The following is a 15,958-nucleotide window of genomic DNA, read 5'->3' on the forward strand; positions in this document are numbered from 1 at the left end:
TAGGAACTGAATGGTTGAAGGAATGTTTCTGTTCTTGAAGCTGGACTTCTGTACCTCCTGCCCAATGATAGCTGCAAGAAGATGGAGAGGATCTTTGATGATGGATGTTGATTCCTGAAGCAATGCCTCTTGTAGATACTAACATATGACCCTACGGTTCATGATGTCATCCACTTTGAGCTGCTATAAGCCAGGGATTCCGAAGAATCAGTGGGGGTGGTGCATTTTTTCCAAAGAGACAATGAATCCTTTCCTCTGCCCTTCTAGTAAACTAAATCCTAATTGATGGTGTAGAAAAGTGAGGCTCTCAATTGAATCAGGAGTTATTCAAGTCTGTACTCTCCTCTTGCCTTGATAAAATTTATATCACGTTCTATGACAAGTCCATTGGGAGGGACGCAGGTATAAGAGGGGTCAGATCACTAGGCAGTGGATGCATTCAGGCAAAATCTTTCCTGTACTGAGATGTGATTATCATCTTATGCTTGGATCCACCATTATTTGCAGATTGAGGAGGATCTGTTTAAAATGGCCTTTGGGGCTGTAGTAAATTGTGGCAAATAATAAACGATGTCCTTTGGTAACTGTCCCATCTGATCCTTTGTTCCCTTCACTGCCAGGTCTGATTATCTGAGGATATGGGGAATATGATTCTGAGAAGAAAAGGCATGCATAAAAAGTCAGGTGGAGCAAATGGCCAAGTTGGAAATTTGGAAAATGAATTCCTTCTCAACTGCAGGAATAATCTGATGAGATGCTCGTGGTTTTGTGACTACAGATTGAGTGCCCCTTATCCAAATTTCCAAAATCTGAAAGCCTCCAAAACCTGAAATTGTTTTGAATGCTGACATGACATTTAAAATGGAAAATTCCACAAGGCACTGGGAAGGTTCCCAGGCGATGCATAGATATCTGTGCACCGCAGACATTTCTGAGAAATGACATCACGTACATAATGAACAAAAGTTAATGAAAAATAGAAAAACACTGCAAAAAGCGAAAAATGAAGATCTTGATCATGTATGAAAGAATGATTCGTCAGTGTCAGAGTGAACATATGCCACTTAATGATATGCTGATCATGAAACAAGCAAAGATCTATCATGATGAACTGAAAATAGAAGGTAATTATGAATATTCGGCAGGCTGGTTGCAGAAATTTAAGAAAAGGCACAGCATTAATTTTTTTTTAAAGAATTGTGGTGATAGAGTGTCTGCTGGTAATGAAGGAATTCATTGATGAGTTTGCCAAGATGAGTGCTGGTGAAAATCTGTCATGCTGAATGCTTGCATTCGAGCAGCTCAAAGTGGATGACATCATGAACCGTAGGGTCATATGTTAGTATCTACAGGAGGCATTGCTTCAGGAATCAACATCCATCATCAAAGATCCCTTTCATGTATGATGAACAAATGTAAGACAAAAATTGCTTACTTGTAGAACATAAATTCAGAATCAGAAATATTGGAGATCCCAAACTATCCATTATTTATTCAAAACTTTGAAAAAAATCTGAAATCCGAAACACTTCCTGCCCAAGCATTTCGGATAAGGGGTGCTCCTGTGTTGTGCAGGTATGGCCTATACCAAATTCCAGCACAGAAGCCGTCACTCATGACTCTTTTCTTTTGTCTGGCAATTCAAGACTATTTGTGCCCACAGAGATGCAATGTTCAAATCTCCGGGTAAAAGGGGAAATGAAAATGTACCCAATGTGACCTCATTTTTATGGCTGTCTTTACGTGTAACCATGTCAAGCAGCTCATATAGGTGCCACTGTATATGCTGAGGTTCTATTTGTCCCAAGTGTGGTGAAGAATCTGGTAATGTTTTATATGGAGTGATTCTTTTAGTTGAACCACCCGTCCCTGTAGAAATGTTTGTGTGGAAGAATACCTTTGTTCACAAATCAATTAAACAATGGACTGCAGACAAATTCATTCAGTGGAATGCCTCAACATCAGAACTTTCGGGAATCTGATTGGCTATCAGTGACTAAGAATCTCCCTGTCAGATCCCTTATGTACAGCCAGAGTCTCATTCCCACTGCACACTGGCTCCATGGTGAAATTTTATTATCAAAATATATATATGCCACAATATACGAACCGAGGATTCATTGTCTTGTGTGCAATCACAGTAAATAGAAGAAACACAGTAGAATCAATGAAAATCCGCACCCAACAGGACAGATTAACAACCAATATGCAAAACCCAAACCCAACAGACTGTGTAAATACAAAAAGAAAAAGAAAACAGGAAATAATAATAATAAATATCAAGAACTTAAGATACATGTCCTTGAACGTGTATGTTGCAAATGTTATGAAAAAGTATGTCCTTGAAAGAAAGAAAATTTTCAACAAGTACAACTGCAACCAAGAAAGCGATGAGAGCCCATAATATTGTTTTAAAATTTGCAATAAGTGCAGAAATTGCTTGTTTCCTAATAGGTTTCCTCTGCTCTGAATAATTTTTCACTTTCATCAAATGTTATAGAAAAAAGATTGCTTATAAACATAATTCTACAGATTGGAAGAGTGTCTGTTCAATGGCTTTTCTCTGTTGTCAGGGTCAATGACAACACTGTGTGAGGGTAGATTTGGAAATCTCAGTCTGACATTTTCAGTTTGTATATTAATCCCCCCCCCTTATAAAAGCTAACAAAGCAGTATTGATTCATCGAGGTTATAACTTATCAACCAATTGCGGAAATGGTGTTCCCCTCTGATTGTGAGAATAAACCTCATTAGTAGGTATAAGGTGAAATCTGACTATTGACAGCATGTAAATATGATTGAGGAACTGCTAACATATTCCTGCATATAGGGGGCTTCCAAATTGTGAAAACGACTCATGCATGCACTGCTCTAAGTTTTCTCTGCAGTGCACTTTATCCAGTGATGCCTCCATCACACAACACAGCAGATGTCATTGCAATATTACACTTTGTCATACTCTGAAACACAGAAACTCTATCTGTACACACTGCCCATACTTCTCGCTGCCTCAGTAAGGCAGCCAGCATAATCAAAGACTACAGTTATCCTGGATATTCTCTCTTCTCCCCTCTGCAATTGGGCAGAAGATAAAAATCCTGAAAGCAAGTACCACCAAGCAAATGCAGCTTGTACTCAGCTGTAATAAATCGTTTCCTAATACAATAAGATGGATTCTTAACCTGCCTCACTTGTGTTCTCTCCCCTCTCCCCACCTTCTAATTCAGGCTTTTGCCCCCTTCCTTTCCAGTCCTGATGAAGAGTCTCAGCCTGAAACAGCCACAGTTTATTCCCCACCATAACTGCATCCTGACTTACTGAGTTCTTCCAGCATTTTGTGTGGCTTGACTTCACAGTCTGCCCCATTATTATCTTGTACTTTACTGTGTACCTGCACTGTCCTTTCTCTATAGATGCCACACTTCATTCTGCATTCCGTTGTATAACCTATGTGCACTTTGTAATGAACTTAACTGTATGAACAATGTTCAAAGTAATTTTATTATCAAATGACTTCTATGTCACCTTATTCCACCGTGAGATTCATTTTCTTGCAGGCATACACAATAAATCCAATAACCATAATAGGATCGATGAAAGACCACACAAGCTTAATGTACAAAAGAGAACAAACTGTGCAAATACAAAAAGAAAGAAGAAATAATGATGATGATGATAATAATAATAATAATAATAATAATAATAAATATGTAATAAATATTGAGAACCTAAGGTGACGAGTCCTTGAAAGTGAGTCCACAGGTTGTGGGAACATTTCATTGATGGGGCAAGTGAAGATAAGTTATGTTATCCCCTTTGGTTCAAAAGTCTGATGGCTGAGGGATAATAACTGCTCCTGAACCTGGTGGTGTGAGTCTTGAGGCTCCTGTGCCTTCTTGCTGCTGGCAGCTGTGAGAGGAGAACATGACCTGGGTGGTGAGTGTCTCTGATGGAGAATGCTGCTTTCTATGACAACACTCCATGTAGATGTGCTCAGTGGTGGGGAGGGCTTTAGCCATGACGGAGTGGGCTGTACCCAGTACCATTTGTAGGATTTTGTAGGAATATAATCAAGCTTTTCACTGTATCTCGGTACAAGTGACAATAATAGACCAATTACAAACCCAAAACTTCCATTCATATTTAAGACCTAGCTCAGTGAATTAAAATACCTGATGAAAGAGTCACCTCAATCAGTGTGATTATTTCTGCATTGTAAACAGACAGACATGTATTCATTCAGTTTTGTGACATAATGATCAACATAAATAGTGACCATTATAACTCCTATGAGCAAATGTGACTGTTACCCGCAAAAAAACTTCAAAATTGAAACTATTAACGTACCAAGCATACCTGCCTTGTTCACTTGAGGTTGCATATTGGCGCTACAAAATATCATCTTCTTTGCATCAATAAATAATCTGTAATAACCTGCTATCAGGCAAGCAAAATTTACAGCTTCTGTTGACTCCATCAGCAACACAATAGGCTGGAAAAAAAAGAGAATAAAAGTTAATGTCAGATATTCACTAGTGGATTTCATAAGGGCATCCATTTTCCAGCATCAGTATCAGGAACTGCTTCAAATTCCCATGGTGGTCCATGGGAACCTCTGCTGGTTGGTGTGGTAATAATTGGGAAAGTCTGGACTAAGGAAAACTTGGAATACTTAGAGCTGGATTATGTCTATACATACAGATCTCTTTCTCAACATGGTGTGAGGCGGTTATGATGCAAAGTGTCTTTCATCCTTTCATCAAATATCCCGCCAGCAAACAGCACATGAAGTATAGATTGCTTGAATGAAGGATGACAATGATTTTATTAGATTGTTGCCTGATTGGGTTAATTAATGACATATGTATATCAGGCAAAATATTAAAGGAAAATGATATTAAATATGACTGTGCACATTTAGAAATTGTATGTACCACAACAGATGACATTATTGTATTAGCACTTCTGTTAGGGGAGCATTGACTATCTTCAAAAAAGGCTGTCTTACTGGTAGTACTGGACAGGGAACAGCAACATTACATTGGCAGTGAGTTTGGGATAATGCTGCTTGAGGGGGTACAGGGCAGTAACCAAGGTAATGTAGAACAGGGCTTTCTCGTACAGTGGTCTTGATGGATATGGATTGATGGATAAATAGACAAGCTGTAAAAGGGTGAGAGGACTCAGTCATGTACCTATACTGGGAGCAACGAGAGATGTTTCTGAGATCCAGTGATATTATTTAAATTCCTAGGAGAGCATTGAGACAGAACAATGCAGCCATTTACAGAAAGGGGAAAAATAATGTTATTCTTGGTAGCAGGGTTGAAGACAGTGATGAAGCAATGATGATATCTCTTACGAAGATATCATAAAAACATTGAAGGAACACTTTAGTGTAGTTCTATATGAATAGATTGCTAAATAAGAACATCTGGGCAGAACTCTGAAAACACTAAGCAGTCATATATGGCTGCCTCCTTTATGGAAGAGATGTTCAATAACAGCTTCACTCAAGTTGCGATTCTGGAGTGTGGTTTGCAGGCATGTTTTGGTTTGGGGTTTGTTCTCGGTGCCGTTTTCTGTGTAGGGGATCTGTCAGTTTTTTTGTGTGAGGATTGGGGGGGGGGGGGGTTTGGTGTTTGATGTTCTGGCTGCTGTTTTCTGTGTGAGTGATCTGTTTGGAGAAGCAGTTTTAAATGGAAGAAATCATGAATGAGCACTGAATGCCAGACTTCAGTCAATTTACAGGTGGAAAGTTTGTAGGGGTGCTATGAATGAGGGATTATATATGAAAATAGATGATAGGTATCAAAATGCATTTATGGATTAATTGGATGATAACCAGACCATTGAATTGCTGGATTGGTTTTATGTTTCACCTTTATGGGGCAGGACATGATTCTGGAAGCACCACAGACCCAAAAGTGAATGGATAGCACATTGTCTACACTCTTCAGGAAGATGTAATCCATCAGAACTGAGATCAGTTAGAGACTTCACAGATGCCAATGACTCCCCTGCAGATAAGGAGATCTTGGAAGTTAAGAAATTTCACAAATTGATGACATTCATAATTGATATTTATGTATATCCATGTATGTATATAATCTAATATATGCATGCATGTAAATCATTATGGAGCATTTTGTTTAACAAATGTAGTTTATGATTAGCATTGGCTTGCTTCTTTTTCATGAAGGCAAAGCAGTTTAATATGTACATATCAATGTCAGTGTACCTTTAAGCTCTGTGGCATGACTATTGGCACAAATTCCATCTATTTGCTGAAGAAGTTTGAATCTGACAGAAAGAAAGAAACATAGAGCATGCAACGTAGATGCAGGCCATTCAGCCCAATCAGTCTGTGTTGATACTAGCTCTCCGGAACGCAAATCATATTAACCACAGTTTACCACATCGTCAAATCTCCTTTATTTCCTTTTCTTTCATTCCTTTATCCTATTGGATCTTTAAAAAATTGCTGCTGTGGCTCTGTGTCAATGAGAAGTTACAGAAGAGAATACGAGGAGATTCAGGGCTGTAGTTTGCAGGGAAAAGCAACACTGAAACTCTGCTATTTTCGGGACAAAATTAATTGGTCAGACAAGATCAGACATTTATTAGGATAATAAATGTTATTAAATAATAAAATAATAAAAGAACCAATGCATTAAATAATTATTATTTTTAATAATAATATGATTACCTGTATTGAATAAAGAAAGGAAAATTTATTATGATAATTTCAAGTTCTTATTAAATATCCTTAATTATTTCAGCATTAGAGAATCATAAGACCATAAGTCCATGAGACGTAGGAACAGAATTAGGCCATTCAGCCCATCGAGTCTTCTCTACCATTCCATCACAGCTGATTGCAGATCCCACTCAACCCCATACACCTGCCTTCTCACCATATCCTTAGATGCCCTGACCAATCAGGAAATGATCAAGTTCTGCCTTGAATATATGCACGGACTTGGCCTCCACCACAGTCTGTGGCAGAGTATTCCACAGAATTACTACTCTCTGGCTATATTAAAAAAATCCTCCTTACCCCTGTTATAAAGAGAGAACCCCTCAATTTTGATGCTGTGCCCTCTAGTTCTGGATACCCCCCACCACAGGAAACATCCTCTCCACATCCACCCTATCTAGTCCTTTCAATATTCGGTAGGTTTCAATGAGATCCCCCTGCATTCTCCTAAATTCCAGTGAGTACAGGCCTAAAGCTGCCAAAGGCTCCATTTACAGAATTATCCTTGTGCACCTCCTCTGGACTCTCTTCAATGACAACACGTTCTTTCTGAGATATGGGGCCTAAAACTGTTGACAGTACTCAAAGTGCAGCCTGACTGGTGTCTTATAAAGATGCAGCATTATCTCCTTGCTTTTATATTCTATTCCTCTTGAAGTAAATGCCAACAATGCATTTGCCTTCTTCACCACAGATTCAACCTGTAAATTAACCTTCTGGCGGTCTTATACAGGGACTCCTACGTCCCCCTGTGCCTCCGATGTTTGAACCTTCTTCCCATTTAGATACTCGTCCGCACTATTGTTCCTTTTACCAAAATGCATTATCATACATTTCCCAACACTGTATTCCATCTGCCACTTTTTTGCCCATTCTTCCAATTTATCTAAGTCCTGCTGCAATTGCATTGCTTCCTCAGCACTACTTATCCCCCCACCAATCTTCGTATCATTCGCAAACAATGCCACAAAGCCATCAATTCCATTATCTAAATCATTGACAAACAAAATGAAAAGCAGCAGTCCCAATACTGACCCCTGAGAACACCACTAGTCACTGGCAGCCAACCAGGAAAGGTCCCTTTTATTCCCATCCGTTGCCTCCTGCCTGTCAGCCATTCCGTTATCCATGCTAGTATCTTCCCTGTTACACCATAGGATTTTATCTTGTTAAGCAGCCTCATGTGTGGTACCTTATCAAACACCTTCTGAAAATCCAAGTAAATGACACTCATTGCCTCTTTTTTGTCCATCCTGCTTGTTACTTCCTTGAAGAACTCTAACTGATTTGTCAGGTAAGATTCCCCTTTACAGAAACCATGCTGACTTTGACTTATTTTATCATTAGTCTCCAAGTACCAAGAAACTTCATCCTTAATAATAGACTCCAACACTATCCCAAACACTGAGGTTCGGCTAACTGGTCTACAAATTCCTTTCTTTTGCTTTTCTCCCTTCTTAAAGAGTGGAGTGACATTTGCAATCTTCCAGTTCATAGAACCATAGAACATTACAGCACAGAAACAGCCTTTTGGCCCTTCTTGGCTGTGCCGAACCATTTTTCTGCCTAGTCCCACTGACCTGCACCCGGGCCATATCCCTCCAAACCCCTCTCATCCATGTACCTGTCCAAGTTTTTCTTAAATGTCAAAAGTGAGCCCGCATTCACCGCTTCATCTGGCAGCTCATCCACACTCCCACCACTCACTCTCTGCATGAAGAAGCCCCCCCAATGTTCCCTTTAAACTTTTCCCCCTTCTCCCTTAACCCATGACCTCTGGTTTTTTTCTCCCCTCGCCTCAGTGGAAAAAGCCTGCTTGTATTCACTCTATCTATACCCATCATAATTTTATACACCTCTATCAAATCACCCCTCATTCTCCTACGCTCCAGGGAATAAAGTCCTAACCTATTCAACCTTTCTCTGTAACTCAGTTTCTCAAGTCCCGGCAATATCCTTGTAAACCTTCTTCGCACTCTTTCAACCTTATTAATATCCTTCCTGTAATTAGGTGACCAAAACTGCACACAATACTCCAAATTCGGTCTCACCGATGTCTTATACAACCTCACCATTACATTCCAACTCTTATACTCAATACTTTGATTTATAAAGGCCAATGTACCAAAAGCTTTCTTTACAACCCTATCTATTTGTGAAGCCACTTTTAGGGAATTATGTACCTGTATTCCCAGATCCCTCTGTTCTACTGCACTCCTCAATGTCCTACCATTTACCTTGTATGTTTTACCTTGGTTTGACCTTCCAAATTGCAATACCTCACACTTGTCCACATTAAACTCCATCTTACCAATCACATCCCTGCCAGAGAACAACCTGTCCCAATCTATGCTTTTAGATCCTTTCTCATTTCTTCAAATTTGGCTTTTTCCAGTTTAGAACTTCAACCCGAGGACCAGATCTATCTTTATCCATGATCAAGTTGAAACTAATGATGTAATGATCACTGGAACCAAAGTGTTCCCCTACACACACTTATGTCACCTGCCCTAACTCATTTCCTAATAGGAGATCTAATATTCTCCTATATATGATAGACTATATATCATATAGTCTAATATCTAATATAGTCCTCTGGGACCATGTCAGAATCAGGTGATTCTTGAAAGATCATGACCAATACATCCGTTATCTCTTCAGCAACCTCTCTCAGGACTCTGGTATGTAGTCCATCTGGCCCAGGTGACTTATCCACCTTAAGTCTTTTGAGTTTGCCTGACACTTTTTCCTTTGTAATAGCAATGACACTCACTCCTGCTCCCTTACACTCACTGATCTCTGGCACACTGCTAGTGTCTTTCACAGTGAAGACAGATGCAAAGTACCAATTGAGTTCATCTGCCATTTCTTTGTCCCCATTACTACCTCACCAGCATCATTTCCAGTGGTCCAATATCAACTCTCACCTCCGTTTTGCTCTTTATATAACTGAAAAAACTTTTGGTATCCTGCATTATATTACTGGCTAGTCTGCCCTCATATTTCATCTTTTGCCTTTTTATTGCTTTTTTAGTTGTCTTTTGTTGGATTTTAAAAGCTTCCCAGTCATCTGACTTCCACTCTCTTTTGCTACCTTTCTATGCCCTTTCCTTGGCTTTATCTAGTCCTTAACTTCCTTTGTCAGCCAGGGTTGCCTACTCCTGCCATTTGAGAACTTCTCCCTCTGTGGGACATATCTGTCTTGTGCCTTGTGAACTATTCCCAGGAACCTTACACATCTCTGGTGTGACAGGGTTCAGAAATGATCCTAGTTTGTGATGGGGTCCAGAGTGACCTTATGAACTGTGCTGCTAATAAGAGAGAGAGGGAGGCGTCCAACGCAGTGAGAGAGAGAGAGAGAGAAAGAGAGAGAGAGAGAGAGAGAGAGAGAGAGAGAGAGAGAGAGAGAGAGAGAGAGAGAGAGAGAGAGAAACTGCTCGAAAGATTGATGTTATGGCTCCTCTACAAGTTGTTTACCTTTCCACACTTGCCTGCTTGCAAAGTTCTTGCAGAGAGTGGAGGGCAGAGCAGGTTGATGGACAGCTGGTGTCCAACATGTGGAGATAAAAACCAGGTCAGCCGATACACAGACAGACACACAGGTTTGGATACTGAACGAGCTTCGTTGCACCCACAGTAAGGTGGGGTTTTTGGAGGACTGATTCGGGGAAATCAATCAGTGGCTCTCGCAGTGTGAAAAGGTGTGACAGGTGGGGAATTATTGGTGAGTCCACCCTTGCCTGGGTGATAATTCCATCACTGAAGAATGGTCGCACGTGTTATGGACATAGTCGGTGACTACAACAGGATTTCGGAAGACAACGGGAAGATCGACGGCATCATCTCTCACCTCTCTCTCTCTCTCCAACGTTACTCAACTAACTACCTCGAACTGAACTGAACTCTCTTCATCATCGTAAGACTATATCCATCCACCCCTAGGTTTGAAAGAGCCTAGTTTTGTTCCTATTTCCACACTTATGTACATATATATCATGGCTAACCTGTTTAAGATATTTGCATTTATAGTACTGTATTGCGTAGTTACTAATAAACACTATTAGTTATTAGCAATACTAGACTCCAATACGTTTTCCATTTCTGCTGGTTCTTTAACCCGTCACAGGGTACGTGACACTGGTTTGCTGTCATCCCTGGCAATATCCTCTTCCAATCCACCTGGGCAAGCTCCTCTCTCATGCCTCTGTAATTCCCTTTATTGCATTGTGATACTGATATACGTGAGTTATGCTTCTCCTTCTCAAACTGCAGTATGAATTCAATGATATTATGATATTAACTCCTAAGGGTTCCTTTACGTTAAGCTCCCTAATAAGATCTGGGTTATTACACAACACCCAATCTAAGGTAGCCTTTCCCTGACTATGCTCAAGCACAAGCTGCTCTAAAAGGTCATCTAGTAGGCATTCAACACATGCCCTCCTTTATGATCCAACACCAACCTGATTTTCCCAATCCCCATGCATATTGAAGTCCCCCATTACAAATGTGTCATTACCCTTAATACGTGTCTTTTCCTGCTCCCTTTGCAATCTCAACCGCACATCTTGGCTACCATTTGGAGGCCTATATATATTTCCCATAATGTTTTTTTTCATCCTTGCAATTTCTTAACTCCACCCACAAAGATTCAACATTCTCTGACCCTATGTCACCTCTTTCTAAAGACGTAATTCCATCTCTTACCAACAGAGCCATACCACTGCCTATGCCTTCCTGCCTGTCCTTTTGAAACAAAGTACATCCTTTGATGTCAGGCTCCTAACTATAGTCAGTGATGCCCACAATGTCATACCAACCATTCTCTAATTGCACCATGAGTTCGTCCACCTTATTCTGAATACAACACCTTCAGTCCTGCATTCTTCGCCTTTTTGAAGTTTGCCTCTGTGGTACAATTTAACTCTTTGCTCTGTCTGCATTTGTACCCAATCATTGGCTTGTCCTTCCTTACATTCATGTTACACCCATCATCTACTTGTAAACTTGCTGGCTCATCCTGGTTCCCATCCCCCTGCCATATTAGTTTAAACCACTCCCAACAGCTCTAGTGATCCTGCCTGCAAGAATATTAGTTCCCCCAAATGATATGGAATATGGTTAAGATGATATTACATCATTATGTGTTGCCTTCCCATCCTTTAGGAGCTTTACATGGCAACTCAATGGTACTGTTTAGGGCTGGATACATGACAGCAGTACAAGGTACTTTCATTTGTGGTTCAGCATGGTGAGGTTTGCACAGACCCAGCATTGTATGCAGGCTCTGAAGAAGTGTGCCTTGCTCAAAGCTGCCCTTGCTGTCAACTCAGCAATATGTCAAAAGTGAATGTTCAGCACAATCCGGTTTCCACAACCCAAAACCTCCCTCCAACTAGTACACGTTAACCTTTTCTGAAGATGCCCCGAGGGGCTTTATCAGTGCAATAACTCAAAAATGTGATAATGTTGCTGAGAGCAACAAGCAGGGTTGATAGCATTGAATAGAAATGATAAATTGATGCATTACATAAATAGAATTTATAAACATTTTTATGTGGTAGGACAGATAGAACATTAAATTCCTATAAATGTATTGCCTCTATGGCATGGACTTTATAAGCACTTTGTTACAAAGGCGTTTTGCTTTTATTTATAAATAAATTGATGCCTTTGAAAATAATCAGCCAAGCTCAGTAAGTTGCTACCTTCTCTAAATCTAAAATCTGACAAGCAGCTAAAGGTGAACCCATCAACTGAATTCTGAATTTTCTATACTGATGATCAGAACTGAAATCTTTACTAAATATTCTGTGCAACCGTAAAAAATGACATGAAAAAGTGCAAAAAAATGCCGTCACTGTAGACTAATTCATCAGAGGAAAGCATAATTAAGGAAGTAATTTCTTCAATGAATCTGTGGAGGTTATTCCACCGTGTATGAAATGGTTGTACATTTAGCTTTGCAAGACCATTTATGAACGTTCGCAATGGAACTCTATCTAAATAGAGGTATTCTGAAAGCTAATGCTTTCCATCTGCTGGCTTTGGAAGATCAGTAGCTGGTGCAAACCAGACAGAGCTGGTAAGCTTGGTTGCCAGTGACGATCTTCAAAGGGCCATCAGGATGGATGAATCAGATGGCTCTCATACAGCCGCAACCACGTTTTTGTCATCTAGGCATTCAGTCCTGTCAGCAGCACTGCTGCTTTCTTGCTGCATGCTGCAGGACAAGGGATGCTTGATGTCTGGATAGAGTATAAACATATAACAGAGTCTGGAGCATTCTGTTACTCTTGCTCCACCAAGCTTACATTGTAAAACAATATTGTAAAATTATGTGCTTATACTGGTGCAAATAACAATATTCCTGCTAATTTTTTTTAACAGCTGTGTGGACCAATCATTGATCTGAGCAGGAAATTTTTACATGGCCTGAAAACTGCGCGACAATGTGTGCAGGAGCATTTCAATTTCTGCGCAACTGCGCAGCTGAGAGAGACCAGCAGTAAGCAGTACTTATTTGGTATCTGTACTTGTCCAAGATAATTCTTTTCCTCCCTTCCCAGAATGTAGCAAAGGAACTCACTGTTCCTTTCAAGGCTGCACTGGAGTTGGTTTTTAAAATGAGCATCTTGTGCTCAAAAAATACTCCCTGCTTTTACCTTCTGATTTGGAAATCCAAAGTATCCTCTTGGAAAGTTGCTATTTGTCACACTGCTTTTACTTTTGCCCTTCAGTTACAATATGTCTTCATGATGAGGAATACACCTTCACAAATTGCATAATGCTTTCAGCAGTGGTATTATACAAAAAGCTAATCATATTTCAAAGTGATAACAAGTCGCAACTCCACAAGTGCACACAATGACTGCTCTGTGGAAATGATCTCATCATTCATGATTTCTACATCCTGCCAGTGATGTTAATGGTAAGAATGTTATATGTATTCTCATACCTTAGTTTCTGAGATGGTTAGCTCAACCCGAGCCACGTTCTCCTTCTCTTTGAACAACTGAATTCGGTTCACTCGGCCAAACTCTGCTAAGATAGTGGTGAGATTTGTTTTCAGGTCTATAACGTGGCTGATGCCGTGCTGTGGCCCAACTAGCAAAGTCATTTCTGATTGCTTTGCATCCTGTTTTTAGAAAAGTGTGAAGATGAAAAATTATACATTTCAACTGATTAATGCAAATAGCTTCCAGTAAAACAATCTCATAGGAGTACATAAGAATACAAAGGCTTTGCCAAAACAAGTTATTTAATCTAACCAGTCCTTGTTGGCATTTATGCTCCACTCAAACCTCCTGCTGTCTTTGCTCAAACAAACCTACCAATGTGTTCCTCTGTTGTCTACTTGTCCTATCTTCTCTTAATTGTGTCTACACTCTTTGTTTCAACAAACTCGCTAGGTTAATGGCTACATTCTTGCCATTTTCTTGATCCTTTTGGATTTCTGGTGACTGCCATATATTGATAGCTTCCAGTTCTGTTCTTCCCCTTAAGTGGAAGCATTTCTTCTGTGTTCACCCAGTCGAAACTTTTTAAAGATGTCCATTAGCTCATTCCTAGCCTGTCCTCATGAGAAGAGAGATGCTGTTCAACCTTTCTTGAAATCTCTTGCTTTTCTGGTATCACCTTTGTAAGACTCCTTGACACCCTCTCCAGTAACAAAGGAAATGTATTCTTATTATAATATGGTGACCAGAACTGTATGTAGTACTCTTGGTCTAACCAAGATTCAAAACTGGTTCAGAATATTTACATACTTTTCTACTTGAACCCTCAAGAATTAAACTTTAACAGCTTACGATGTTGTTAACCTGTGACACAGCTTTTACTTTGTACTTTGAGGTTCCTTTGTTCCTCTACCCACTCCTGCCCCGTTTCCAAGTAATAGATGACTTTCCTGTGCTTCTGGATAAAATGTGCCTTAGAATTATCTTGCTGAATTTCACCTGCTAATTATTTGCCCATTCTACATGTTTCTTAATGTCCTCTTATTACTCATTGCATTCTTCCTCAGTATTGCCTATTCTTCCCCCCCCATGTAGTTGTACCTGCAAATTTAGATGTATACAGTGATCACTATGATCATAAGTAATTGTTATGCTGATTTTTATGAAACACCACCACCCATCTACTTTGACAATATATAGCTACCACTTCGCTCCCACTCTCTGCTTTCTGTCCTGAAGCAAGTTAACTCACAATTGATTTTGCTACTTGTTCTCTGAAATGGCATCCCATAATATTATTTTTAAGTTATGGTGCAGTACAGTATCAAAAGCCTTTTGAAAATGAGGTACATTACAGTTTCTGCCTTACTTATTTTGCTTTGTTCTGTATCTCTTTAAGATAATTCAGCAAAGTTGGTGCTATATGATATATCCTTTTGGTATGCATAGTCATTATTGTACTTTTTGATTTCAGGTGTTCTTTATACGTTTCTTTGCAAGAGTTACCATTTTTTTCCCAATTAACATGGCTAATTTAGTTTCTCTCTGATTTTCAGAGCATGTATTATCTGTTTAGTTCAGTGGATTCTGGTTAATTGGGACGCATTGGGACCAGTACATTTTGTCCTGTGATTAGGTCAGGATTAATCAGGTTTGTTGGGGGTTGCTGGGGCAGCCTGGCTCAAAGGGCTGGAAAGGCCTGCTGCGCGCTGTATTGCTAAATAAAAATAAAATTGTAGTTCCTAATAGTTATCGATATTGGAATTCTTCCAGTGTATGCTGCCGTGTTCTTTTGATTGTCTGTAAATGAACAAAATCAGTGCATATAATGGATTGCCTTCATAAAATATTTTCAATGATTGCATTCTTCAAATCTTCATTTTCATTCTAACATTCAAGATGATTGTCCATATTCCTTCAATTTTTTTGTAGTTCCTAACTTGTTGAAGTAGTGAAATCATTTCATTTTCACTTTTGGCCATCTCTGGCATCTCCAAGCCTGAATGCTTGAAACCATGGTGAGTAAAAAACAGTTACTCTAAGCACGGTATTTAATGGCCACACAAGAGCAAGTGACTGACAGTAGAAAGAAACTTCAACAACAGTCTCCTGTCCTAATTAAGTGGCAGAACGTCCCAAACAAATGAAGGGGATCCAGGTTATTTTCTTGATTATTTCTTGTTCTTTAAGAAATGGTTCCAAATTTGAGGCTACCCCCCCATTAACTGTTGGCCCAATT

The 15,958-nt window shown here is 39.6% G+C and overlaps 1 protein-coding gene across 8 annotated transcripts in view; it reads right to left on the bottom strand.

Moving 5' to 3' along the window:
* The window catches only part of frmpd3 (FERM and PDZ domain containing 3), a 465,297-nt gene that overhangs the window by 33,681 nt on the left and 415,658 nt on the right, over nucleotides 1-15,958 (bottom strand). For 7 of the 8 annotated variants that reach the window (XM_073058178.1, XM_073058177.1, XM_073058176.1 and 4 more), the window contains 2 exons: nucleotides 13,719-13,898; nucleotides 4,348-4,492 (listed from right to left, as the gene is read on the bottom strand). In XM_073058178.1, the coding sequence (XP_072914279.1) occupies nucleotides 4,348-4,492; nucleotides 13,719-13,898 (325 nt within the window). The remainder of the gene's footprint in view (nucleotides 1-4,347; nucleotides 4,493-13,718; nucleotides 13,899-15,958) is intronic. The other variant, XM_073058175.1, reaches the window with a different exon arrangement.

This window comes from Hemitrygon akajei, chromosome 10 (assembly GCF_048418815.1).
Source record: "Hemitrygon akajei chromosome 10, sHemAka1.3, whole genome shotgun sequence".
Classification (NCBI taxonomy): domain Eukaryota; kingdom Metazoa; phylum Chordata; class Chondrichthyes; order Myliobatiformes; family Dasyatidae; genus Hemitrygon; species Hemitrygon akajei.